Raw genomic sequence first — 26,028 nt, 5'->3', positions numbered from 1 at the left:
GGGTTCTTGAAGCCTGGATTGGCCACTGTCGGAGACAGGATGCTGGGCTTGATGGACCCTTGGTCTTTTCCCAGTATAGCGGTGCTTATGTACTTATGTACTTATGATGTACTTGGATTTTAGCAAAGCCTTTAACACAGTTCTGCACAGGTGACTGATAAATAAACTGAGTGCCCTCAGTATGGGACCTAAAGTGACTGCCTGGGTTAAAAACTGGTTAAATGGAAGGAAACAGAGGGTAGTGGTAAATGGAGCTTGCTCTGAGGAAAGGGATATTATCAGTGGTATACCGCAGGGATTGGTCCTTGGGCCAGCTCTTTTTAACATCTTTGTTAGTGATATTGCGGAAGGACTGTCTGGTAAGGTTTGTCTCTTTGTGTATGATACCCTGGAGGGTGTGGATGGCATGATCTAGCAAAGCTTGAAGAATGGCCCAATAATTGGCAACTAAGATTTAATGCTAAGAAATGCAGGGTCATGCACTTGGGTTACAAGATTCCAAGGGAACGGTACAATATAGGAAGTGAAGTGCTTCTGTATACAAAAGAAGAGCGGGACTTGGGGGTAATTGTGTCTGGTAGAAAAGGCAGCGGTCAAAGTACATAAGTACATAAGTACATAAGTACATAAGTAGTGCCATACTGGGAAAGACCAAAGGTCCATCTAGCCCAGCATCCTGTCACCGACAGTGGCCAATCCAGGTCAAGGGCACCTGGCACGCTCCCCAAACGTAAAAACATTCCAGACAAGTTATACCTAAAAATGCGGAATTTTTTCCAAGTCCATTTAATAGCGGTCTATGGACTTGTCCTTTAGGAATCTATCTAACCCCTTTTTAAACTCCGTCAAGCTAACCGCCCGTACCACGTTCTCCGGCAACGAATTCCAGAGTCTAATTACACGTTGGGTGAAGAAACATTTTCTCCGATTCGTTTAAATTTACCACACTGTAGCTTCAACTCATGCCCTCTAGTCCTAGTATTTTTGGATAGCGTGAACAGTCGCTTCACATCCACCCGATCCATTCCACTCATTATTTTATACACTTCTATCATATCTCCCCTCAGCCGTCTCTTCTCCAAGCTGAAAAGCCCTAGCCTTCTCAGCCTCTCTTCATAGGAAAGTCGTCCCATCCCACTATCATTTTCGTCGCCCTTCGCTGTACCTTTTCCAATTCTACTATATCTTTTTTGAGATACGGAGACCAGTACTGAACACAATACTCCAGGTGCGGTCGCACCATGGAGCGATACACGGCATTATAACATCCGCATACCTGGACTCCATTACCCTTCCTAATAACACCCAACATTCTATTCGCTTTCCTAGCCGCAGCAGCACACTGAGCAGAAGGTTTCAGCGTATCATCGACGACGACACCCAGATCCCTTTCTTGATCCGTAACTCCTAACGCGGAACCTTGCAAGACGTAGCTATAATTCGGGTTCCTCTTACCCACATGCATCACTTTGCACTGTCAACATTGAACTTCATCTGCCACTTGCACGCCCATTCTCCCAGTCTCGCAAGGGTCCTCCTGTAATCGTTCACATTCCTCCTGCGACTTGACGACCCTGAATAATTTTGTGTCATCGGCGAATTTAATTACCTCACTAGTTATTCCCATCTCTAGGTCATTTATAATACATTAAAAAGCAACGGACCCAGCACAGACCCCTGCGGGACCCCACTAACTACCCTCCTCCACTGAGAATACTGGCCACGCAATCCTACTCTCTGCTTCCTATCTTTCAACCAGTTCTTAATCCATAATAATACCCTACCTCCGATTCCATGACTCAGCAATTTCTTCAGGAGTCTTTCGTGCGGCACTTTGTCAAACGCCTTCTGAAAATCCCAGATATACATATCAACCGGCTCCCCATTGTCCACATGTTTGCTTACCCCCCTCAAAAAAAATGCATTAGATTGGTGAGGCAAGACTTCCCTTCACTAAATCCGTGCTGACTTTGTCTCATCAGTCCATGTTTTTGTATATGCTCTGCAATTTTATTCTTAATAATAGCCTCCACCATCTTGCCCGGCACCGACGTCAGACTCACCGGTCTATAATTTCCCGGATCTCCTCTGTAACCCTTCTTAAAAATCGGAGTAACATTGGCTACCCTCCAGTCTTCCGGTACTACACTCGATTTTAGGGACAGATTGCATATTTCTAACAGTAGCTCCGCAAGTTCATTTTTTAGTTCTATTAATACTCTGGGATGAATACCATCAGGTCCCGGTGATTTACTACTCTTCAGCTTGCTGAACTGACCCCATTACATCCTCCAAGGTTACAGAGAATTTGTTTAGTTTCTCCGACTCCCCCGCTTCAAATATTCTTTCCGGCACCGGTGTCCCCCCCAAATCCTCCTCGGTGAAGACCGAAGCAAAGAATTCATTTAATTTCTCCGCTACGGCTTTGTCCTCCTTGATCGCCCCTTAACACCATTTTCGTCCAGCGGCCCAACCGACTCTTGGCCGGTTTCCTGCTTTTAATGTATCTAAAAAAGGTTGTACTATGTATTTTTGCTTCCAACGCTAATTTCTTCTCAAAGTCCTTTTTTGCCCTCCTTATCTCCGCTTTGCATTTGGCTTGGCATTCCTTATGATCTATCCTGTTACTTTCAGTTGGTTCTCTTCTCCACTTTCTGAAGGATTGTTTTTTGGCTCTAATGATTTCCTTTATCTTACTGTTTAGCCACGCCGGCTGACGTTACGTCTTTTTTCCCTTTTTTCTTATACTTGGAATATATTTGTCCTGAACCTCCAGGATGGTGTTTTTAAACAGCATCCACGCCTGATGCAAGTTTTTACCTCTGCGAGCTGCTCCTTTCAGTCTTTTTTTTACCATTTTTCTCATTTTGGTCGTAATCACCTTTTCTATAGTTAAACGCTAGCGTACTTGATTTCCTAGTTTCACTTCCTTCAATGCCAATATCAAAACCGATCATATTATGATCACTGTTATCAAGCGGCCCTCGTATCGTTACCCCCTGCACTAGATCATGAGCACCACTAAGGACTAAGTCTAGTATTTTTCCTTCTCTTGTCGGCTCCTGAACTAGCTGTTCCATGAAGCTGTCCTTGATTTCATCAAGAAATCTTATGTCCCTTGCGTGTACAGATGTTACATTAACCCAGTCTATATGCGGGTAATTGAAATCCCCCATTATTATTGTGTTGCCCAGTTTGTTTGCGTCCCTGATTTCCTTTAACATTTCCGCATCCGTCTGTTCGTCCTGGCCAGGCGGACGGTAGTACACTCCTATCACTATCCTTTTCCCCTTTGCACATGGAATTTCAATCCACAGTGATTCCAAGGAGTGTTTTGTTTCCTGCAGAATTTCAATCTATTTGATTCAAGGCTCTCGTTAATATACAATGCTACCCCTCCACCAATCCGATTCACCCTATCACTACGATATAATTTGTACCCCGGTATGACAGTGTCCCACTGGTTATCCTCCTTCCACCAGGTCTCAGAGATGCCTATTATATCTAATTTTTCATTTAGTGCAATATATTCCAACTCCCCCATCTTATTTCTTAGGCTCCTGGCATTCGCATATAGACATTTCAAACTATGTTTGTTGTTCCTAAGTACATCATGCTTAGTACTTGACAGTATTAATTGGCAATCTTTTGTCTGATTTTTATTGTTATTTAAAGATACCCGATCTACTACAATCTCTTTTGCAACCTCACTATCAGGATACTCTATCTTCCCTGTTATGGTGATATCTTTGAAAGATACCTTATCCCGAACCATGCTCTTTTGAGCGACTGTCGGCCTTCCCCCCATTTCTAGTTTAAAAGCTGCTCTATCTCCTTCTTAAACGCCGATGCCAGCAGCCTGGTCCCACTCTGGTTAAGATGGAGCCCATCCTTTCGGAATAGGCTCCCCCTTCCCCAGAATGTTGCCCAGTTCCTAACAAATCTAAAGCCCTCCTCCCTGCACCATCGTCTCATCCACGCATTGAGACTCTGGAGCTCTGCCTGTCTCTTGGGCCCTGCGCGTGGCACAGGTAGCATTTCAGAAAATGCTACCCTGGAGGATCTGGATTTCAGCTTTCTACCTAAGAGCCTAAATTTTGCTTCCAGAACCTCTCTCCCAGGATGATTGGGTGCATAAGGAGAGGGATGACCAGCAGGAAAAAAAGAGGTGATAGTGCCCTTGTATAGGTCTCTGGTGAGGCTCCATTAGAGTATTGTGTGCAATTCTGTAGACTGCACCTACAGAAAGATATAAACAGAATGGAGTTGGCTACAAATTGATAAGTCCAGAGGGTGGCTACAAATTGATAAGTGGTCTCTGTCATAAAATATTTAGGGATAGGCTTACGAATTTCAACATGTATAAGCTGGAAGAGAGGTGGAAGAGTGGAAATTAGATAGAGAAGTTTAAATACCTCAGTGGTATTAATGTACAGGAGGTGAGCATTTTTCAAATGAAGGAAAACTCTGGAATGAGAGGGCATAGGATGAAGTTAAGAGGAAATAGACTTTGGAGGAATCTAAGAAAATGCTCTTTCACGGAAAGGGTGCTGGATGCATGGTGGAGGTCCTGGTGGAGGTCGTGGGGTTGAGGACTGTTTCAGAATTTAAGGAAGTGTGGGACAGGCACGTGGGATCCCTTAGGAAAAGGAGGAGTTAGTGGTTACTGTGGATGGGCAGACTGGATGGGCCAATTGGCCTTTATCTGCCATCATGTTACTATGTTTCTGAAACAATCTGAATGGGGTCCAAAAATGTTTGAAATTTGTCAAAAATAAAAGAGCCCACAATTTTTGCTGTACACATTTCTTGTAATGGAAGAGTTCAATAGGGCCTTGTGTTTACTCGTGACATGTTCCAAAACCAGATAAATTCAACTTGAAAGACTAATAGCCTTATTTCAAAAGTGATGGGCACCCATATTTCGACCCAAATCGGGAGATGGGCACCCATCTCGCAAAGGCGCCCAAATCGGTATAATCGAAAGCCGATTTTGGGCATCTTCAACTGCACTTCATCATGGGAATGAACAAAGTTGACGGGGGCATGTCGGAGGCGTGGTGAAGGCGGGACTGGGGCGTGTTTATCGCCCGAAAAGAGATGGGCGCCTTCGGCCGATAATCGAAAAAAAAAGCCTTTTTACCGCGAATTTGGGTCACTTTTTTTGGACCCTTTTTTTTCACGAACAAGTCCCAAAAAAGTGCCCTAAATGACCAGATGACCACCGGAGGGAATCGGGGATCACCACCCCTGACTCCCCCAGTGGTCACTAACCCCCTCCCACCAAAAAAAAAACAACTTTAACAACTTATTTTTCCAGCCTGTAAGCCAGCCTCAAATCCCATACCCATCTCCATCACAGCAGTATGCAGGTCCCTTTAGCAGTGTTAGTGGGTGCAATGGACTTCACCCAGGTGGAACCAGGCCCACCACCCCCCCTACCTGTTACACTTGTGCTGGTAAATGGGAGCGCTCCAAACCGCCTCCAAAACCCACTGTACCCACATCTAGGTGCCCCCCTTCAGCCATAAGACTCAAGAAAAATGTCAGGAAGTATTTTTTCACGGAGAGAGTAGTGGATGCTTGGAATGCCCTCCCGCGGGAAGTGGTGGAAATGAAAACGGTAACAGAATTCAAACACGCGTGGGATAAACATAAAGGAATCCTGTTCAGAAGGAATGGATCCTCAGGAGCTTAGCCGAGATTGGGTGGCAGAGCCGGTGGCGGGAGGCGGGGATAGTGCTGGGCAGACTTACACGGTTTGTGCCCTGAAAAGGACAGGTACAAATCAAGGTAAGGTATACACAAAAAGTAGCACATATGAGTTTATCTTGTTGGGCAGACTGGATGGGCCATGCAGGTCTTTTTCTGCCGTCATTTACTATGTTACTATAAGTGCTATGGTAATGGTGTAGAGTTGTGGGCAGTGGGTTTTGGGGGGGATTTGGGGGGCTCAGCACCCAAGGGAAGGGAGCTATGGACTTGGGAGGTATTTAACTTTTTTTTTTTTACTTGTTACAAGTGCCCCCTAGGGTTCCCGGTTGGTGTCCTGGCATGTGAGGGGGACCAGTGCACTACAAATCCTAGCCCCTCCCACGACCAAATGCCTTGGATTTGTTCGTTTTTTAGCTGGGCACCTTCGGTTTCCATTATCGCTGGAAAACGAAACCGCCCAGCTCAAATACACACAAATCCGATGCCTTTGCCCGGCACAAACCGCATTATCGAAAAAGAAGATGGATGCCCATTTTTTTGAAAATACGGTCTGTCCCGCCCCTTCACGTACCCGTTCTTGGAGATAGACGCCCATGGAGATGGGTGTTTGTGTTCGATTATGCCCCTCCACATGAGCCTCGTTACATCATTTCTGAATTTTACACTTGGGACTCCTTTATTAAAATGTGTTAAGCCTTTGGGGGTCGATGCACAAAAGTCTCTGGAAAGAACTGCTAGCAATTTCCACCTTTGTAAAAATTACCGAGGTGGAAATAGCAAGCAATTCTCAAAAGAAATCGTATGCAAATGAGTTGCACAGACTTTTACCATGCAGCTTGGTAGGGGAAGTGCCAGGGCATGCACATAGCATTTAAACGATAAGGGTGGCTGCCATGTGCATGCCCTGAATGCAGATCCATAGTTGTTAAAAAATCCCATCCCCACCACTGATAGGCGCTTCCTAGTTGTCCAGAGTTGTTAAACCCTCCCCCAACACTGAAAGGTGCTCCCTGGTTGGCCATAGAGTTATTACAGAGTTGTTAAACCCTCCCACAGCACTGAAAGGTGCTCCCTGGTTGGCCATAGAGTTATTAAGCTCGGTCCCGTGCACGTGTTTTGTTTTGGTTCATGACAGCTATGAGGCGTGGTGCGCAGCTTGCTTTGGAAAAATATATGGTGGCATGGGTTTGGTAGAAGGGTGGTCAACACGGAAATTGTCTTTGCAATGGTTCCGTGGTCCGCTTGTGAGAAGTAGCAGGCTTGCGCTGGCATATTGTTTGTTGGGTTGGGTTCCAGCTTTCACACCCTGGGGGTGAAGCGGACAGTCCTGAACACCACAAAAGGTCAGCAGGAGCATCCAAAGGATTAGTTTGTCTTAAAAAGATAGTGCTCTCTCAGAAATGCCCCAAGGAGCTCATTCTCTGGTACCCAGGCTGGACCCCAAAGCAGTAAGAGAGAGCCTTTCATGCAGTTTTTCTTCAGGATATCTGTAGGATGACTGTTTATGAGAATCTGCTCTGTGCATGCCTGTTTTCTGCTCAGAAATGAGTCCCAGCTGGAAAGGGAGCAGTAATTCCAGAGCCATGGGCAGGTCTGTTGTGACAGATCAGTAAAACGTGCTCAGGTGGAGTGCTGGGATTTCACTGAGGCTGATAGGAGAAGGGTTTGTAAGATCAGGAGAGCGGGAAATGCTTGCCTCCAATTTTTGCTGCACAGACTGCAGTGGGTTGTTGTTTGTCATATTGGGGCTTCAGCCCGTCAGCCTTCTCTGACTCCCCACCTGTCTGTCGCTACGGCTGCTCCAGATGTCCCATACAATTTCACCTAGTAAAGATTGCGTTGGAGGCAAAAACACATAGTAAATTTTTTTTTAGGTATATTAAAAGCAGGAAGCCGGCAAAAGAATCGGTTGGACCACTAGATGACCAAGGAGTAAAAGGGGCGATCAGGGAAGACAAAGCCGTAGCGGAGAGATTAAATGAATTCTTTGCTTCGGTCTTCACCAAGGAAGATTTGGGTGGGATACCGGTGCCGGAAATGGTATTCGAAGCTGATGAGTCGGAGAAACATAATGAATTCTCTGTAAACCTGGAGGATGTAATGGGGCAGTTCTACAAACTGAAGAGTAGCAAATCTCCTGGACCAGATGGTATTCATCCCAGAGTACTGATAGAACTAAAAAAATGAGCTTGCGGAGCTATTGTTAGAAATATGTCATTTATCCTTAAAATCGAGCATGGTACCAGAAGATAGGAGGGTGGCCAATGTAGCACCAATTTTTTTAAAAGGTTCCAGAGGAGATCCGGGAAATTATAGACTGGTGAGTCTGACGTCTGTGCTGGGCAAAATGGTAGAGACTATTATTAAGAACAAAATTACAGAGCATATTCAAAAGCATGGATTAATGAGGCAAAAGTCAACATGGATTTAGTGAAGGGAAATCTTGCCTCACCAATCTACTACATTTCTTTGAAGGGGTGAACAAACATGTGGATAAAGGGGAGCCGGTTGATATTGTGTATCTGGATTTTCAGAAGGCGTTTGACAAAGTACCTCATGAAAGACTCCAGAAGAAATTGGAGAGTCATGGGATAGGACGTAGTGTTCTATTGTGGATTAAAAACTGGTTAAAAGATAGAAAACAGAGAGTAGGGTTAAATGGTCAGTATTCTCAATGGCGAAGGGTAGATAGTGGGGTTCCCCAGGGGTCTGTGCTCGGATCGCTGCTTTTTAACATATTAATAAATGACCTAGAGATGGGAGTAACTAGTGAGGTAATTAAATTTGCTGATGACACAAAGTTATTCAAAGTCGTTAAATCGCGGGAGGATTGTGAAAAATTACAAGAGGACCTTACGAGACTGGGCGTCTAAATGGCAGATGACGTTTAATGTGAGCAAGTGCAAAGTGATACACGTGGGAAAAAGGAACCCAAATTATAGCTACGTCATACAAGGTTCCACGTTAGAAGTCACGGACCAATAAAGGGATCTAGGTGTCGTCGTTGATGATACGTTGAAACCTTCTGCTCAATGTGCTGCTGCGGCTAAGAAAGCAAATAGAATGCTAGGTATTATTAGGAAAGGAATGGAAAACAAAAATGAGGATGTTATAATGCCTTTGTATCGCTCCATGGTGCGACCGCACCTCGAATATTGTGTTCAATTCTGGTTGCCGCATCTCAAAAAAGATATAGTGGAATTAGAAAAGGTGCAGAAAAGGGCGACGAAAATGATAAAGGGGATGGGACGACTTCCCTATGAGGAAAGGCTAAAGCGGCTAGGGCTCTTCAGCTTGGAGAAAAGGTGGCTGAGGGGAGATATGATAGAGGTCTATAAAATAATGAGTGGAGTTGAACGGGTAGATGTGAAGCGTCCGTTTACGCTTTCCAAAAATACTAGGACTAGGGGGGTATGCGATGAAGCTACAATGTAGTAAATTTAAAACAAATTGGAGAAAATTTTTCTTCACTCAACATGTAATTAAACTCTGGAATTTGTTGCCAGAGAGTGTGATAAAGTCCGTTAGCTTAGCGGAGTTTTAAAAAGGTTTGGATGGCTTCCTGAAGGAAAAGTCCATAGACCATTATTAAATGGACTTGGGGAAAATCCACTATTTCTGGGATAAACAGTATAAAATGTTTTGTACTTTTGGGGGGATCTTGCCAGGTATTTGTGACCTGGTTTGGCCACTGTTGTAAACAGGATGCTGGGCTTGATGGACCTTTGGCTTTCCCAGTATGGCAATACTTCTGTACTTATGAGACATCCTGGCTCATAATTTCCAGGGGAACGTTTCCTTGTGCAATTGAGCAGGATGAATATGGGGAAACTGTTCTAAGTAATGATTTACGTATTTCTGGCAGAGAAACTGAAGGGAAAATCCCAGGTACCTACAGGAACATTTTATTTTGCAGTAGTTTTTCAGTAAAAAGGATTAAGGAAATGGGATGATATAAGTTTGGTAGCATCTTTGTATAAAAAAATGTTTATTGCATGCACATTTTTTTTACTTGGCAGGTGCAAATAATCTAAAACATCCAAATTCAAGCCATTTGGAAGTGGGAGGAGCCAGCATTTTTAGTACACTGGTCCCCCTGACATGCCAGGAAAGCAATCGGGCACCCTAGGGGGCACTGCAGTGGACTTCATAAAATGCTCCCAGGTACACAGCTCCCTTACCTTGTGTGTTGAACCCCCAAAACCCTCTACCCCCAACTGTACACCACTACCATAGCCCTTACGGGTGAAGGGGGTACTTATATATATTTTTTTGTTACATTTGTACCCCACACTTTCCCACTCATGGCAGGCTCAATGCGGCTTACATATTGTATACAGGTACTTATTTGTACCTGGGGCAATGGAGGGTTAAGTGACTTGTCCAGAGTCACAAGGAGCTGCCTGTGCCTGAGGTGGGAATCGAACTCAGTTCCTCAGTTCCCCAGGACCAAAGTCCACCACCCTAACCACTAGGCCACTCCTCCACTATATGTGAGTACAGAGGGTTTCTGGTGGGTTTTGGAGGGCTCGCTGTTTCCTCCACAAATGTAACAGGTATGGGGGGGAGTGGGGGGTATGGGCCTGGGTCCACCTGTCTGAAGTGCACTGCACCTACTACTACAAAATCCTGAGTGGTGTAAAATTGGTAAAAGTGAATTGATTTTTCACTCTTTCAAAAAGTACAAAGACTAGAGGACACGCCATGAAATTACATGGAAATACTTTTAAAACAAATACGAGAAATATTTTTTTACTCAACAAATAGTTATGCTCTGGAACTAGTTGCTGGAGGATTAGGTAACACTGGTTAGTGTATCTGGGTTTTTAAAAGGTTTAGACAGGTCCATTGTTTGCTATTGAGATAGACATGGGGGAAGCCACTACTTGCACAAGTAGCATGGAATGTTGCTACTATTTTGGTTTCTGCTAGGTACTTGTGACCTGGATTGTCCACTGTTGGAAACAGGATATTAGGTTAGATGGACCATTGGTCTGACCCAGTATGGCTATTCTTATGTTCTTAAGTAAAATGAGAAAAAAAAATTGATTCTCCAAGAGAGCAGATGTGCGTTCAGATACCTTTGAAACTTTAGATCCCATTGTGCTCTTCTCACCTGAAAAAACATAAAGGATACTTCATACATCACTGACATCATATGATCATTGACCAAGTATCTTCAGATGGGTCCTGTCACAGCCATAGCAGATGGAACACATTGAAAGATCTATTGGACTGCATCCAATCTGTTGCATGGTATGAAGGCTTTTGCTTCTCTTGTGTTTAGCCAAACCTATGTGATCTCTTCTAAACTGATGTTTTTGGAGATGTAAAGGGAGTTGAGGGCATCTTAGGGGAAAATTTACTGGAGGAAGGGGGAATAAGAAGGAAGAACCCTGGACCACACCTCAATTTTGACATGCCAGCCACTTTAAGATGATACCTATTTAAAAATTGAGGAAAGCAAATTGAAGTTGACCTGGAAAAAGAATCCTACAGAGAGGATGAACTCTTATAAACTGAAAGTTTTACAAGCTACTTTTTATGAATAAACAATCATACTTACATCATCCCAGGCAGAGGCTGTAAAAAAAATTCCTATCTCCTTGGCATATCTCTGCAGTTCCCTGTACTGATCGTGGCTGAACTCCAGGTGGCGCTTGTGTTCTCCATATGTTTTTCCCCAGGAGTGTTTGGATGTATATGGTCTTTCCAGTGCTGTTTTGGTGAATCTATGCTCCAGCTCACTCTTCTGGAACTTGGCACAATCTGCTCCACACTCCTGAAAACAAATGGGTTGATATTCAGAAGGACATCACCATTGACAGCAGGAGCCAACAATAAGCCATTTCTTCTTAAAAATTTTGTACACCAAATGTTTAGGTTGTGCCCATATATGCCAAAATATAGCCAAAAGATGACTCATCTTTTGGCTATATTTTGGCATATATGGGCACAACCTATAGCTAGTTAATCAATTAAGTTATGCACATTGTTATAGAATATGCTTTGATTTCCGTGCAGATATTAAGGCTTGATATATAGAATCTGGCAGTATTTGTGCATCAGCATTATACAGAAAGAAGCTAATTTTTGCCACTCTCTACATAATTTTTCTCTCTGTTCCAGCTAACCAAATTGTGCATAACTTAATTGATTAACTAGCTAATCAGTGCTGTCAACTGGATGTTAACAAGCAATTACCAGCATTTGCATTAATTAAGATTTACACAAAGGACTCGCTAAGCATATTTTGTAATGTGGTGCATGTATATTCTAAGGGGTGTGGCCATGGGCGGGGCATGGGTGTTTCTAAAATCTATGGGCATTGTTATAGAATATACCCACTCTGCTCCTAATTTAGGTATCAGGATTTATGCCAAGTAAAGCATGGCGTAAATGGCCGTAACTAAATTTGGTCGCATGGAGAGTTGCTTGGCGTATTCTGTATACCAGGGGCGTAGCCACGGGTGGGCCTGGATGGGCCTAGGTCCACCCAGTTTGGGTTCAGGCCCACCCAGCAGCGGAGCAGAGGGAGCAGGCAGCGCTGATCCTGCATCTGCCTCCTTCTCTCTGACGGCAGCGCTTCCCAGACGCTGCCTACCGCCGCCACGATCACAAGATCTACCTCCTCCCTCTGTCTCACTCTCAATAGCAGCGGTAGCGTCGCGATTCAAACACGCTACCTCCTGCTTCTAACCCGGAAGCGTCTGCTCTGCAGAGGAGACGCTTCTGGGTTAGAAGCAGGAGGTAGCGTGTTTGAATCGCTACCGCTGCTGTTGAGAGTGAGACAGAGGGAGGAGGTAGATCGTGCGATCGTGGCGGCGGTAGGCAGCGTCTGGGAAGCGCTGCTGTCAGAGAGAGGGCGGGCAGGTGGAATGGAGTGGGAGGGAAGGATGCATGGGGGTGAAGGAGAATCGCTGGACATGGATGGGAGCGGGAGGGGAGGTGAGAGAGGATAGTCACTGGGGATGGATGGATGGAGGTGGGGGGCAGGGGAGAGAGGAGAATTGCTGGGGATGATGGATGGATGGAGGTGGGGGGGCAGGGGAGAGAGGAGAATTGCTGGGAATGGATGGATGGAGGGGACAGGGGCAAGAACAGAATTGCTGGGTATGGATGGATGGAGAGGAGAGGGGAGTTGCTGGACATGGGTGGATGGAGGGGAGGGAAGAGGAGAGAGGAAGGTTGCTGGACATGGGTGGGTGGATGGAGGGGCGGGCAGGGGGCAGAGGAGGGTTGCTGGACATAGATGGATGGAGGGAAGAGCAGGAGAGAGGAGGCTGCTGGATATGGATGGAGGAGAGGGATGGGAGAGAGAAGAAATGCTGGACATGGATGGAGGGGAGGGAAGAGTGAGGAAGGAGATGAGATGAGGGAAAAGGAAGAGAGGAGAAAATTGCACATGGATGAAGAAAATAGGCAGAAGCTGGATCCACTGGACAGTCAAGTCTGCGGAGGACCCAGAGCAAGAAATGAAGAAGAAAGGCGGAAAGTAAAGAAATAAATGGAAAGGAAGCCCTGGAAACGGAGTAAAGAGGACAGATAGCAGCAGAATCAGATACTGGGCCAGTATGATCAGAAAAACAAAGTCACCAGACAGCAAAGGTAGAAAAAAATCATTTTATTTTCATTATAATGATTGGAACATGTCCACTTTGAGAATCAGGTGCTCAACATTAAAAGTTTATATTTATTTACTTACTTATGGCATTTTAACCCACATTAAACATGAATTAGATTGGAACCTGGGATCATTTAATGTTTTTTTTCCTGGAGAGAGTAATGCATTGCCTCCCCCACCCCCCGGGCTCTCTCCCCGGCTATAGCCAGCTCTGCAATTTTGAGGGGAGGTGCACAGGTGGACGGGGGGGGGGGGGGGGGGGGGGGGGGCGCAGAGGTGGACCGGGGAGAGAGCCTGTTGTTAAACATTTACCAGCACACCACTGTCTAGTGCCCACCCATCCAACCTGTTGGCCCACCTAAAAATTGACTTCTGGCTACGCCACTGCTGTATACTGTGCAGAAATTTAAGCCTATTCTGTAAAATTTAGGCAAAGTATAGCGAATGCGCCTAGGCATATTTTTTCCACGTGGAATTTTCAGGCACCATATATACAATCTAGTTCATAGTGAGTACAACTTTAAATTGGTAAGAAGAGGACTTCCGGTGGAGCCGAGCGGGAAGATGGCCGCCGCTTAGAGAGCTCCGCCACACTGCTCAAGGGACTCCCATCTCCCCGCCTGCGAGAACCCCCCCGCGGCAACTCAGCGCTGCCTGAAGGCCCCGAGGGCAAGAAGATACCTGCGGGACTTTATCGATGTGCCCCATAGAGCCGTAGCCGAAGGCTGATGAACCGCGTGCGCCGCGATCCAAAATGGCGGTCGGAGGAATTCTGGAATGGGCAGAAGAAGGGCAGCAGCATGGGTAAGCGGCGAGTGGCGGTATCATAAGGAGTTGGGCTTAAGAACAAAAGAAGGGCGATAGAAGCAGGAGCTACTTAGCGATATTACCACCCTTCTGCCCCTCCCCCGCCTCGACGAAAATGCTAGCCCGGTCTACAACAATCCCCATAATCGGGGGGAAAGGCGAGTTAAGCCCACAATAGTGGGAAAGCAGGCGCTGCACTGGTGACTCATGTAACCCAAGAAATTTGCCACAGCAGTTCCCTTGAATTTTACAGATAAGATAACAGCTAATAGAGGAGAGGAACTATGCCAATATCAATATTATTACACAGACTGGCCAAAGTAAATGTAATGGGGAGAGTGTTGCCCTGCTCATAGCAGCTAAGCTATCATAGGAAGTGAAGTAGCAACGCTCATTGGTAACAGGATATTCTGCTCACTCACCATTCCCAGATAAGGGTGTCTGCGCCACTAAGTTGGCGCGATAAGCCCAACAAAGGGCGATACACGGACTGTATGGAGCAATATTTGAGGCCTAAGTCTGCTGGTACAACCCGAAGCAGCACTAAGTACGATAAGGGGAAAAGTACTCCTCCACATACAGGGGGCCAAATGGCAGAAGGAAAGCTTGAAAAGCTTGGGGACTTCTCTGAAAAACAATTGGCTCAGATCACCATGGCAGTAAGTGCTGCACTTAACCCAAGATTTGACCTACTAGAACGCCAAATGAGCAGCATGGAAGCTACCATGGCAGATACAGTGAAGCGACTGGGAGAAGCGGAAAGCAGAATCTCAGCTTTGGAAGATACCAGGGCACAGAATACCCAAGATGTCACCCGGATGATGGATCAACTCAAGGCACAGCAAGATAAGATCGAAGACATGGAGAACAGAGCAAGGAGATGCAACTTGCGAATTGTTGGCCTGCCAGAGGCAATCCCAGAGAAATCACTGGGGCATCTGTTGGAACAGTGGCTTAAAAAAGAGCTGGCTCTGTCAGATAGTTATGGAGAATTGTGCATAGAAAGGGCTCACAGGCTGGGCCGGTGGCAACAAGGGCAGCAAAGACCTAGACTGGTGATAATTAAAGTGCATAACTACTTGCATAAAGAAGAAATTATGAGGGGCTTCCAATTGAAAAGAGATACTTTGAGATACGACGGAGCCCAGATAAAAATCTTCCAAGATTACTCAGCAGGAGTACAAGAACAAAGGCGCCGATTTCATCCGCTTTGCACAACATTGGTCAACAGAAAAACAAGATTTTTGCTGCTTTATCCGGCTGTTTTGAAGATCCAGCACGAAAACAGATGGCGTTCCTTCCAATCAGTCCAGGAGACCCAACAGTTTATAGACATTGAACTACAGGCGCCAGACACGGCACCACCCTGATTATAAGACCAGAAGACTCTTGTTAAAGGCTTACGCACCATCTTCAAGCACACAAGAAAGAGACGATGGTGTGATCTGCTAAGGTTATGTAATTCACTTGTTGGTGCAATGTTGATAAAGTACTAATATGTTATATGTTTTATTAGTAAGAGTGGTGGTGGAGGGAGTTTGCATACTTGAGTGTCATCCTAGATCTGACCCGATTTCCAAAAGGGGGAGGAGCTCCCGTTGAGACCGGGGGGGGGGGGGGGAGCTGAAGGGAGAGGAGGGAAGGGGACCTTGCAGCGGCAATATGTCACCTGGAAGGAGAGAAGCAATGATTAGGGCTGAAAGGGAGGGGGGGCTTAGGTAATGGGATGGGTAAAGGGAGGGGAAGACGGAGATTTGAAAAGAATCAATGTCCAAGGGGGGGTGCTCCAGATCCATACGGATAGGGTCTCACACGCAGGTCAAGCAAAAGGAAGAAACACATTGGTATTGCATGCCTATGATGGCGGGAACGATAGGGAAAGGGCTATGTGTACAGCTACTGGGGAAGGGCTGGGACCCAGGGGCTGAGTTTTCCGAGCTTACATACTGGAAGATAGCATACCCATACGACTAAACACTGTAAATTAGTCACTTGGAATATGGGGGGCATCACGTCTCCCATTAAAAGAAAAAAGATCCTGGCACATTTAAAACACCTCAATGCAGATATAGCGTATCTACAGGAAACAAAGCTGACGGCAGCAGAACATGAAAAGCTCAAACAGGGCTGGGTAGGCCAGGTGATCTATGCATCCCCAGATGGGCGGAGAGGAGGAGTGGCAGTCTGCATTCACCGTCGACTGGCCTGTAGAGTAGAAACAGTCCTCCAGGATCCCAAAGGGCGATTCCTCTTGGTTAAACTATGGTTACAAGGGAGGGAATTATATTTGCTAAATATCTATGCTCCCACCCCTCCTGATAACTCCTTCTTCCCCGGGTTGTTGAGACGACTGCTCCCATATGAAGGCAAACATTTGATCATAACAGGGGATATGAACATATCAATAGACCCTAAGATTGATTATTCAGGGGGGGGGGAGGCAGAGGGGTGGAAGGTCGAAGGGGGTCACAAATGCTAAGAGAGTTCGCCAATTCCCTCTCTGTGGTGGATGTTTGGCGGAATTTACACCCTGATCTAAGAGACTATACTCATCGGTCCAGGGCACACGGGACACGGGGAAGATTAGACTACATATTTATTTCAGCAGCCTTGTTCCATTGTATTCGGGACACGAAAATCGAGGAAGTTTTGATATCCGACCATAGCCCCGTCTGGTTGGAGCTGGAGGCCCCAGGTGGCTTCCAGCCGGCCAGGCGGTGGAGGTTCCCTGGCCACTTGGTAAAGGATAAATCTTTTCAAAAATTCCTAGTAAAAAAGTGGGAAGAATATGAATTGTTTAATAAAGAACACAAATCGAACCCCCAACTGTTTTGGTGCGCTGGAAAGGCGGTACTGCGGGGGGACCTGATAGCGTATGTAGCAAACAAACGGAAAAAGAATGCAGCTAGCCTTTTGCAGCTGAACAGGCGGCTGCGGAATGCTAGACGTCAATATACCGAGCGGCAGACCGCGGCTACCAGAGAGGCCTATCTGTCTATACAGGCCGCTGTAAACTCCCTGTTGCACGAAAGAATGCTAAAGAATAGAACCTTTCAAAAATATAAGTTTCATTGATTTGGAAACAGAGCAGGGGGTATGCTAGCCCGGCTAGTTCGGAAACGGGAAGGAAATAGAGCTATATCGACCCTGAAGGAAAAGACGGGAGGCCTTACTAATGACCCAGATAGTATCCTTCAAATATTGCAGGATCATTTTAGTCACCTGTACAGGGCCGACCGGTCTGCCGAGGAGGCCCATATGAGCGACTTTCTCAATAGGGCAAAAATGCCCAAACTAGGAGAGTTAGAGATAGCGTGCCTAGAGGCCCCTATTCAGCTTAAGGAGCTGTCAGAAGCAATAAAAGGGCTAAAATCTTTCTCAGCTCCCGGGGTGGATGGGTACTCAGGAGAATTTTACAAACTGCTACAGCCCCAGTTGCTGTGCCCATTATTTGAATATCACCAGGCAGTAATACAGGAAGGGAAATTCCCACTGCATAAAAACACTGCCTGCATATCACTATTGCTGAAGCCGGGAAAAAGCGGTGAGGAGTCCGAATCCTATAGGCCTATCTCGCTAATTAATGTCGATATCAAACTGTTAGCAAAGATTTTGGCCACTCGGCTCAACACATGTCTCCCGAGTGTGATTGAGCCCACACAAGTGGGATTTATCCCCAGAAGGCACTCTGTATTACATATTCGGAGAGTCTTACTGGCAATGGCACAGTGCCGGCATGAGGAAAACCCTGGGATTTTGGTGAGCCTCGATGCCGCAAAGGCTTTTGACAGGGTCGAGTGGACTTTCCTGTTCTGTATGTTAGACTGGATAGGATTCCCTGCCGGAGTGAGGCAAGCAATTGGGGCTCTATATACTGGTATGGAAGCTTATGTTACAGCAAATGGGGGGCTCTCAAAGAGGTTTCAGATAGGCAGGGGAACGCGTCAAGGCTGCCCCTTGTCCCCACTTCTGTTCGATCTTACACTAGAACCACTATTACGTCTTCTAAACTCAGACCCGGGAATCAGGGGGGTACGATTGGGGGAGCAGGAGGTCCGAGCTCTGGCTTATGCCGATGACGTCCTCCTGGTTCTGACTAACCCACAGGAGTCTTTCAAGGCTGCCCTGGCATTAATTAAGGAATACGGGCAGCTGTCAGGGTTTGGCCTTAACCTTTCTAAATCTTGCGCGATGCCCATGGATAGTGACACTAAATTAAGCTGGCAAGGGGAGCCTTTACTTAGATGGGAGACAACAAAAATGAAATACCTAGGGGTGTACATAACTAGTGATGGGACCTCCATGTATAGAGAGAACATAGGCCCATTGATAGAGATGACTAGAAATAAGTTGTCTATGTGGAGGAAGCTGCCACTTACAATCTGGGGTAGAATAGCGCTGTTCAATATGATGGTTGCCCCCAAGTGGTTATATGTCTTTCAACAATTACCACTGTTCTTGAAACACAAAGACGAAAAGCTCTTGCAGCGCCTAATACAAACGTACCTTTGGCAAGGGAAGAAACCTAGAATTCCTTATTACCAGATGATGGCCCCAAGGGAGGGGGGAGGTATGGGACTCCTAAACATCAAATTCTTGGCAATCGCAAGTTCCATGAGACACATAAATGACTGGTATAGGGGGACGTTTGATTTTTCTATTACACCAGTGGAGACGTCGATGTTCCCAGATATACACTAGCCACCTGCTCCACTCCGGGACACCCCTGCCTACTGCGGCATTCCGAAGGCACCCTCTTTTGAAATCTCTCAGGGAGACGTGGAGGTGGGTGTGTAGACGTTATCACTTCTCTGCCCGTACATCCCTGTGGCTGTCAATATGCGATAATCCAGCGTTTCCACCAGGCCAAGGGGTTAGCATATTCAGCAGATGGGCACAAAAGGGGATAGTGTACCTGGCACACATAGTCACAGAACAGGGACAAATCCTCCCATACCTAGAGCTTCAGACCCGGTACGGGATCCCCCCGACATGTCAATTTGCATATCACCAGCTGAGTCACTATGTTGCTTCCCTAGAGTGGACAGACCTTACAGAGGATGTGGTAGAGGTTCTCTCAGAGGAGTTTACTTTGGGAGCACAGCTCCCAATACCATTGAGATTCCACCATCGGCAACTGAAGGACACGACAGCAGAACTAGATTTTCGGCAGATTGCACGGGAGTGGTCAAGGGATTTGGGCTGTACACTCACGGAAGAAGAATGCAGATCATATTTGAAATCCATTTATAAACAACGGCTCTCCATACCCCAGAGAGAGAGGTTATATAGATGGCTGTTGAGAACACACATATCTCCTCACAGAGCACAAAGAGCGGGGTTTACTGCTGAAGGAACCTGCCCCAAGTGTAGCCAAGGGGCGGCCTCTCTGGGGCATATGTTCTGGGGTTGTCCCTTTGTGGAGCGGTTCTGGAGGCAGATTGTGACGGGAATAGACCAATTATGGAATTGCACCCTTATTTGTGAACCCCTAATCTTATTTAATCACTTTAAGTTCACTGCAGAACCCCCAGAGGGCTTTAGAGCATTTGCCAAGATGGCTATATATTTTGGAATAACTACAATTTTGCAATTTTGGAGGGCAAAAGAAACACCCCCTTACAGACATGGCGTGCACAGTTGGTGCGACAAATGAGAATAGACAGGTGTGGGGTGACTGATTTGGAAAGCCCCGCGGGCCTTAGGTTCAGGGCACAATGGGAAATGCTTTGGATCACTCTTCCGGCTAAGGCACAAAGTTTACTATTGAATTTTTGAGGCTTCCCCGGTGCTCCATAGGCCCAGCAAATAAGTAGAGGGGCTGTTGATGGCGGTATGGATGGTACAATACTCACTGATAGACGGGGCATGCAGTATACAATGAGAGACACCATTGCATTTGTTACTGACCCCTGGGAGAACCGAATTACAATACAGTTGACCTTGTAATGGAGCAAAGGAGGGGGGGGGAAGGGTAGAGGGAGGGGTGGGTAGGATAGGGTGGTAGGGAAGGGCACACCCCAGGATTAACATAGTTAAATAACTCACACAAATTGAAGTCGAATAAAAGAGTTTATTCTGGAATAATTTAGCCAGATGATTGTCAATTGCTGTTCTTGTTATATTTGCAATACTGGGATGCGATAAGACATAGGGAGTAATAAGGTAACCAGAAGGGAAAGGAAGGGGAGAAAATACAAATACCATATTGTAACTTGATATGTTGATTCAGCATGTTGGTTGACAATTTCTTGTATATAATTTTGTTCTTGACAAAGACCTGTTTATCTGTCTGTCACAACTAATAAAAATGATTTAAACATAAATTGATAAGAAATTCATTAAAAGCTATATGGGGATTTTCAGTATTAGCATTTGATTATTTTCTGCTACAGAAATTCTATATAATTTAAAATGGATTTCATATATGCTGTAAGTTTTGCAGTCTGCAGGCCAACTGAAAATTGACCATGAAAGGTTTCTGTCTGTTCAAACATTTAACTAGTACAAATTCAGAGATGGTCTACATCTATTGGAAAAATGAGATATCATCTAGTTTATGTATCATTTTTAAATAATGGCATTGCCATTGTATTTCAGATTTGTCTGAAAAAATGCACATAAGCAAAATCTCTGTAGGATAGAGCAAAGTTAGTTAAAATAATGTTTCTGACTCAAGGAGAAAGAAATACTGCAGGAAAGGTATCTCTAGATATTTGTTCATTTATGCAGCTCAGTTACTCCCCTGTTTACTAAGCCGCGCTAGCGGCTGCCACATGACAATGCCAACACAACCCATTCAAAGTGAATGGGCTATGTCGGCATTAGCTCATGGAAGCAGCCAGCGTGGTTTAGTAAACAGGGGAGTAATATTTTAGAACAGAAGGCTAGTAATTAAATTATTGAAACATGGAAGACAATGCCCAGTGTTCAAAAATGAATTATGTTCTATTGTGACCAGGTTAGTAACCAGGTCTCTAAAAAGAAACAGCAACACCCAAAACTACAATACCCAGAACCCCTTGGGAGACAAAAGGAGAAAGGCAGGATAAAAAACCCAGAGTGAAACATTAGCAAGGACAAGTGGGGAAGTAAACCAGGAAAAGGTAAGCCCTTTACCCCATTCACCATTAGAAGAAGCAAGAAGGAAGCAGCCCAATTCCCTTGGCTGCGAAAGCAGTATATAATTCCTCCCAGCTGTGAGGAGAGGAGGGAGGATTTCCTGAAAGCTCTCAGAAGTGCTGAGACAGAGCAAGCCAGCTCAGACTTGAGAGAGAATCTACGGAATGTGTGGAGGAGGGGAAGGACCTACACCTAGAGCTTCCAAAGGAACAGACTACAATCTCTTTTTTCCTCTTCCTTTTTCTCAGCTCTCAACCTTCAACATTTCCTTCCTTCCATTCATCCATCTCCTTTCTATCTGAGTACATCTCACCTTCGTCGCTGTCGTCATACCTCTCCTACTCTTCTCCCTACTTTCATGCTCCTTCTCCTGCTCTCCGCTGGGGATATTAATCCCAATCCTGGTCCTCCATAATAGCTCATCCTATTTGTGCATGTCACACCGTGATATCTCCAATCTAATTTCTGTCCCTCTCCTCCCCCCTTCTTCCCTTTCTCTTGCACTCTGTGGAATGCCCGCTCTTTCTGTAACAAACTTTCCTACATCCAGTGCCGTAGCGAGGGCTAATGGCACCCGGGGCGGGTCGCCACTGCGCACCCCCCCCTCCCCGGGTGCAGCAGGCGCGACCCCCCCCCCCCTCTGTGGCGCACCCCCCCCCTCCGGAGCGAAAAAAAAACCCGGACCGCATTCTTACCTGCGGGAGGACCAATCCGCCCCGAGTGCACGTCACTCGGAGCTGCGTCGGCCCCGCTGGTTCCCTGCTCTCTCTGCCCCAAAACAGGAAGTAACCTGTTCCGGGGCAGAGGGAGCAGGGAACCAGCGGGGCCGGCACCCCCCCTAGCGTGTGCACCCGCGGCGGACCGCCCCTCCCGCCCCCCCTACCTACGCCACTGCCTACATCCATGACCTCTTTATCTCTTGTACTCTCCATCTGCTTGCCCTAACTGAAACATGGCTTTACCCTGAAGACTGCTTTAGTCACGGCCCTATGCCATGGAGGTTATCTTTTCTCCCATACTCCTCGCCCGGTTGGCCGCGGAGGTGGTGTTGAGCTACTACTTTCACCCTCTTGTAGATTTCAACCTCTTCTTCCACCTCAGTCTCACTGTTTTTCTTCCTTTGAAGTCCACTCCGAGTAGCAGTCATTTATCAACCCCCTGATAAGTCCCTTTCTTTCTTTCTTTCTTTCTTTCTCCCTGACTTTGATGCCTGGATTTCCTTCTTTCTTGAGCCTTCATCTCCTTCCCTCATTCTTGGGGATTTTAACATTCATGCTAATGATCCCTCTGACTCTTATGCTTCTCAGTTTCTTGCTTTAACATCCTCTTTCAATCTTCAACTGTGCTCCACTGCCCACACTCACCAGAATGGCCATTGTCTTGATCTTATCCTCTTCTCAAACTGCTCACTCTCCAGTTTCTGTGCCTCAACTCTTCCCCTCTCTGACCATCATCTGATAACTTTCACACTTAAACACCCTCCTCCCCAGTCCCGTCCAGTCTTAACCAATACATTTAGGAATCTTCAGGCTGTTGGCCCTTCTACTCTGTCCTCCAGTGTTTCAAATCTCTTCTCTACCACTATATTATCCAAGTCTGTCAATGAGGCTGTCTCTTCCTATAATACTATTCTCTCCTCTGCTCTGGATACTCTCGCTCCTTCCATTCCTTGTTCTGTAAAACGTACCAAACCCCAGCCTTGGCTGACCTCTAGAATCTGGTACCTACGTTCCTATGCCCGCTCTGCAGAACACCTTTGGCTGAAATCCCATGCCCATGCTGACTTCATACATTTCAAATTCTTACTAACCTCCTTCCAGTCTGCTCTTTTACTTGCCAAACAGGACTATTACATCCAGTTGACAAATTCTCTTGGCTCAAACCCTCGACGTCTCTTTGCCACATTGAACTCTCTCTTCAAAGTGTCTTCACCTCCAACTCCCCCCTTCACTTTCTCTCCAGACTCTGACTGAGTACTTTCATGATAAAGTTCAGAAGATTAAAACTGAATTCTCAACAAGGTCACCTCCACCTCTCCTTCCCTTAGTTCATTCTCTCAACCCTCCAACCCCTGCCTCCTTTTCTTCCTTTTCTGAAATCACTGAAGAGGAAACTACACATCTTCTTTCCTCCTCGAAACTTACTACCTGTTCCTCTGATCCTATTCCCACCCATCTACTTAACACTATCTCTCCTACTGTCATCCCTTTTATCTGTCACATCCTCAATCTTTCACTTTTCATTGCGACTGTTCCTGATGCCTTCAAACATGCCGTAGTCACACCACTCCTTAAAAAACCTTCATTTGACCATACGTGTCCTTTCAACTATCACCCCATCTCCCTCCTCCCTTTCCTTTTTTTAAATTTGTTTATTTATAAATTTAATGATTACATTTATGAAATTTTTCATAAATACGTATATTGGAAAACATACATTAATCAAAGAAAAATAGGCATATTATCTTAATATATTTAGTCCACAATATAATGATCCAAGAGCTAGGAAAATATTAAATTGACAAGAATTCTCAAATAATTAAATTAAAGCTGAGAGAGCCTAGATGTCGCAGCCGAGATTAAAGCGCTAACAATCAAGAACTACTACAAAATTATTCTTTAGAGGAAATAAATTCTAATAATTTCCCTGGGTCAAAAAACATGTAATTAGTAGAATTTAAGGAAACACAACATTTGCAAGGAAACCTAAGCAGGAAAGTTCCTCCTATTCGGAGAACTCTCTCCTTCAACAACAAAAATTCTTTTCTTCTTCTTTGTGTTTCTCTGGCTAAATCAGGAAAAATCTGGACTTTGGATCCAAGGAAATTTGAGTTCATGTGGCGAAAATAAAGCTTGAATATATTATTGCGGTCTAGTTCCAGAGCAAAAGTGACCAGCAGCGTAGTTCTTTCAGTTATAACATCCATTGAACTCTCCAGGAATTCTGTTAAATTTAAGCCAGATTGAGGAGCATTAGGAAAAGTTCCCGTTCCAGCACCGGAGATATATTGCATTTTAGTAATGGGTGGAAAACCCTCAGAGGGGATACCCAATATTTCCCTGAGGTATTTTTTCAACATTTCCAGTGCTGGAATCAGAGGAGATTTGGGGAAATTCAAAAAACGTAAGTTATTTCTCCTAATCTGGTTCTCCAAATATTCCATCTTACGCTGATGGATGTTATTACTTTTTATCAACAATAAAGCTGAGGAATTCACTGCTTTTAAATCTTTATCAAAAAGTTCCATTTTCGTTGTTTGCTCTGCTATTTTAGTAGTAGCCACTTCCTGGGCCTGCTTTAATTCGGCCACATCTCCCCGTAAAATACCTGATATCTGTTGTAGGCTAGAATTCAGTCCTTGAATTGCTTCCCAAAGTTTGTCTAGGGTTACAGTCGTTGGTTTTGTCATTATACCACGATCAATGGTAGAATCGCCGATTTCCCTCTCAGGCAGCAGTCCTGCCTGAGGCGCTGTTCCTACCGGCGTCGAAGCGGCAGCGGGGTCTCCACTCGCAGTCGCAGGGGTCTGACTTCCGGCCTCCGTGTTCTGCTCACTCGCTGCCCTCAATTCATCCCCAGGTCGTGGCGGTACTGTTATGGGAGGTGGACTTAGCGACACTCCCTCCGCGCTCAGGTCAGAAAGTTCTCCCGGACTTCCCGAAGCGAACAGCTGGGCTCCCGGCGCTCGTAGCCCCGATTCTTCCAATGTCATCTGTCGTAGGAGAGGTGGAACTGCCCTGCCTGTGGAGGTAGGCAAAATAGACTTTCCCTTCTGCTTTCCCATTCCAGGTCCGAGGAAACTCAACTGTGGCAGAGTCTAGAGGATATCAGAGGCTAGTTCGCGCGCATCAGCTTCAGGCGCCATCTTGGATCTCCCTCCTCCCTTTCCTATCCAAGATACTTGAACGTGCTGTTCACCGCTGTTGCCTTGACTTTCTTTTATCTCAAGCTATTCTTGATCCACTTCAATCTGGCTTTCGCCCCCTTCATTCAACTGAAACAGCGCTTGCTAAAGTCTCCAATGATCTGTTCCTGGCCAGATCCAAAGGTCTGTATTCTATCCTCATCCTTCTCGATCTATCTGCTGCTTTTGACACTATTAATCATAGCCTACTCCTTGATACACTGTCTTCACTTGGATTTCAGGGCTCTGTTCTTTCCTGGTTTTCTTCTTATCTCTCTCAGTGTACTTTTAGTGTATACGCTGGTGGATCCTCCTCTACTTCTATCCCACTGTCAGTTGGTGTACCTCAGGGATCTGTCCTGGGACCTCTTCTTTTCTCCATCTATACTTCTTCCCTTGTTACTCTGATCTCATCCCATGGTTTTCAGTGGAAGGTGATGACTCCCAGATCTACCTCTCCACACCAGAAATCTCAGCCGAAATCCAGGCCAAAGTATCAGCCTACCTGTCTGACATTGCTGCCTGGATGTCTCAGTGCCATCTGAAACTAAACATGACCAAGTGGCCTAGTGGTTAGGGTGATGGACTTTGGTCCTCGTAACCTTGGGGTCATCTTCGACTCCTCCCTCTCCTTCTCTGCTCATATTCTGCAGACTGCTAAAACCTGTCGTTCCTTTCTCTATAATATCACCAAAATTCGCCCTTTCCTTTCTAAGCACACTACCAGAACCCTCATCCACACTCTTATCGCCTCTCGCTTAGACTATTGCAACTTGCTTCTCACAGGTCTCCCACTTAGCCATCTCTCTCCTCTTCAATCTGTTCAAAATTCTGCTGCATGACTAATATTCCGCCA

The 26,028-nt window shown here is 45.7% G+C and overlaps 1 protein-coding gene across 1 annotated transcript in view; it reads right to left on the bottom strand.

The window, feature by feature from the left end:
• The window catches only part of LOC115462047 (sialic acid synthase-like), a 76,636-nt gene that overhangs the window by 22,815 nt on the left and 27,793 nt on the right, over positions 1-26,028 (bottom strand). Inside the window, exon 2 of the mRNA XM_030192095.1 lies at positions 11,282-11,497. Within this exon, the coding sequence (XP_030047955.1) occupies positions 11,282-11,497 (216 nt within the window). The remainder of the gene's footprint in view (positions 1-11,281; positions 11,498-26,028) is intronic.

This window comes from Microcaecilia unicolor, chromosome 2 (genome assembly GCF_901765095.1).
Source record: "Microcaecilia unicolor chromosome 2, aMicUni1.1, whole genome shotgun sequence".
Taxonomy (NCBI): domain Eukaryota; kingdom Metazoa; phylum Chordata; class Amphibia; order Gymnophiona; family Siphonopidae; genus Microcaecilia; species Microcaecilia unicolor.
This window is presented reverse-complemented; position numbering and strand designations above follow the sequence as displayed.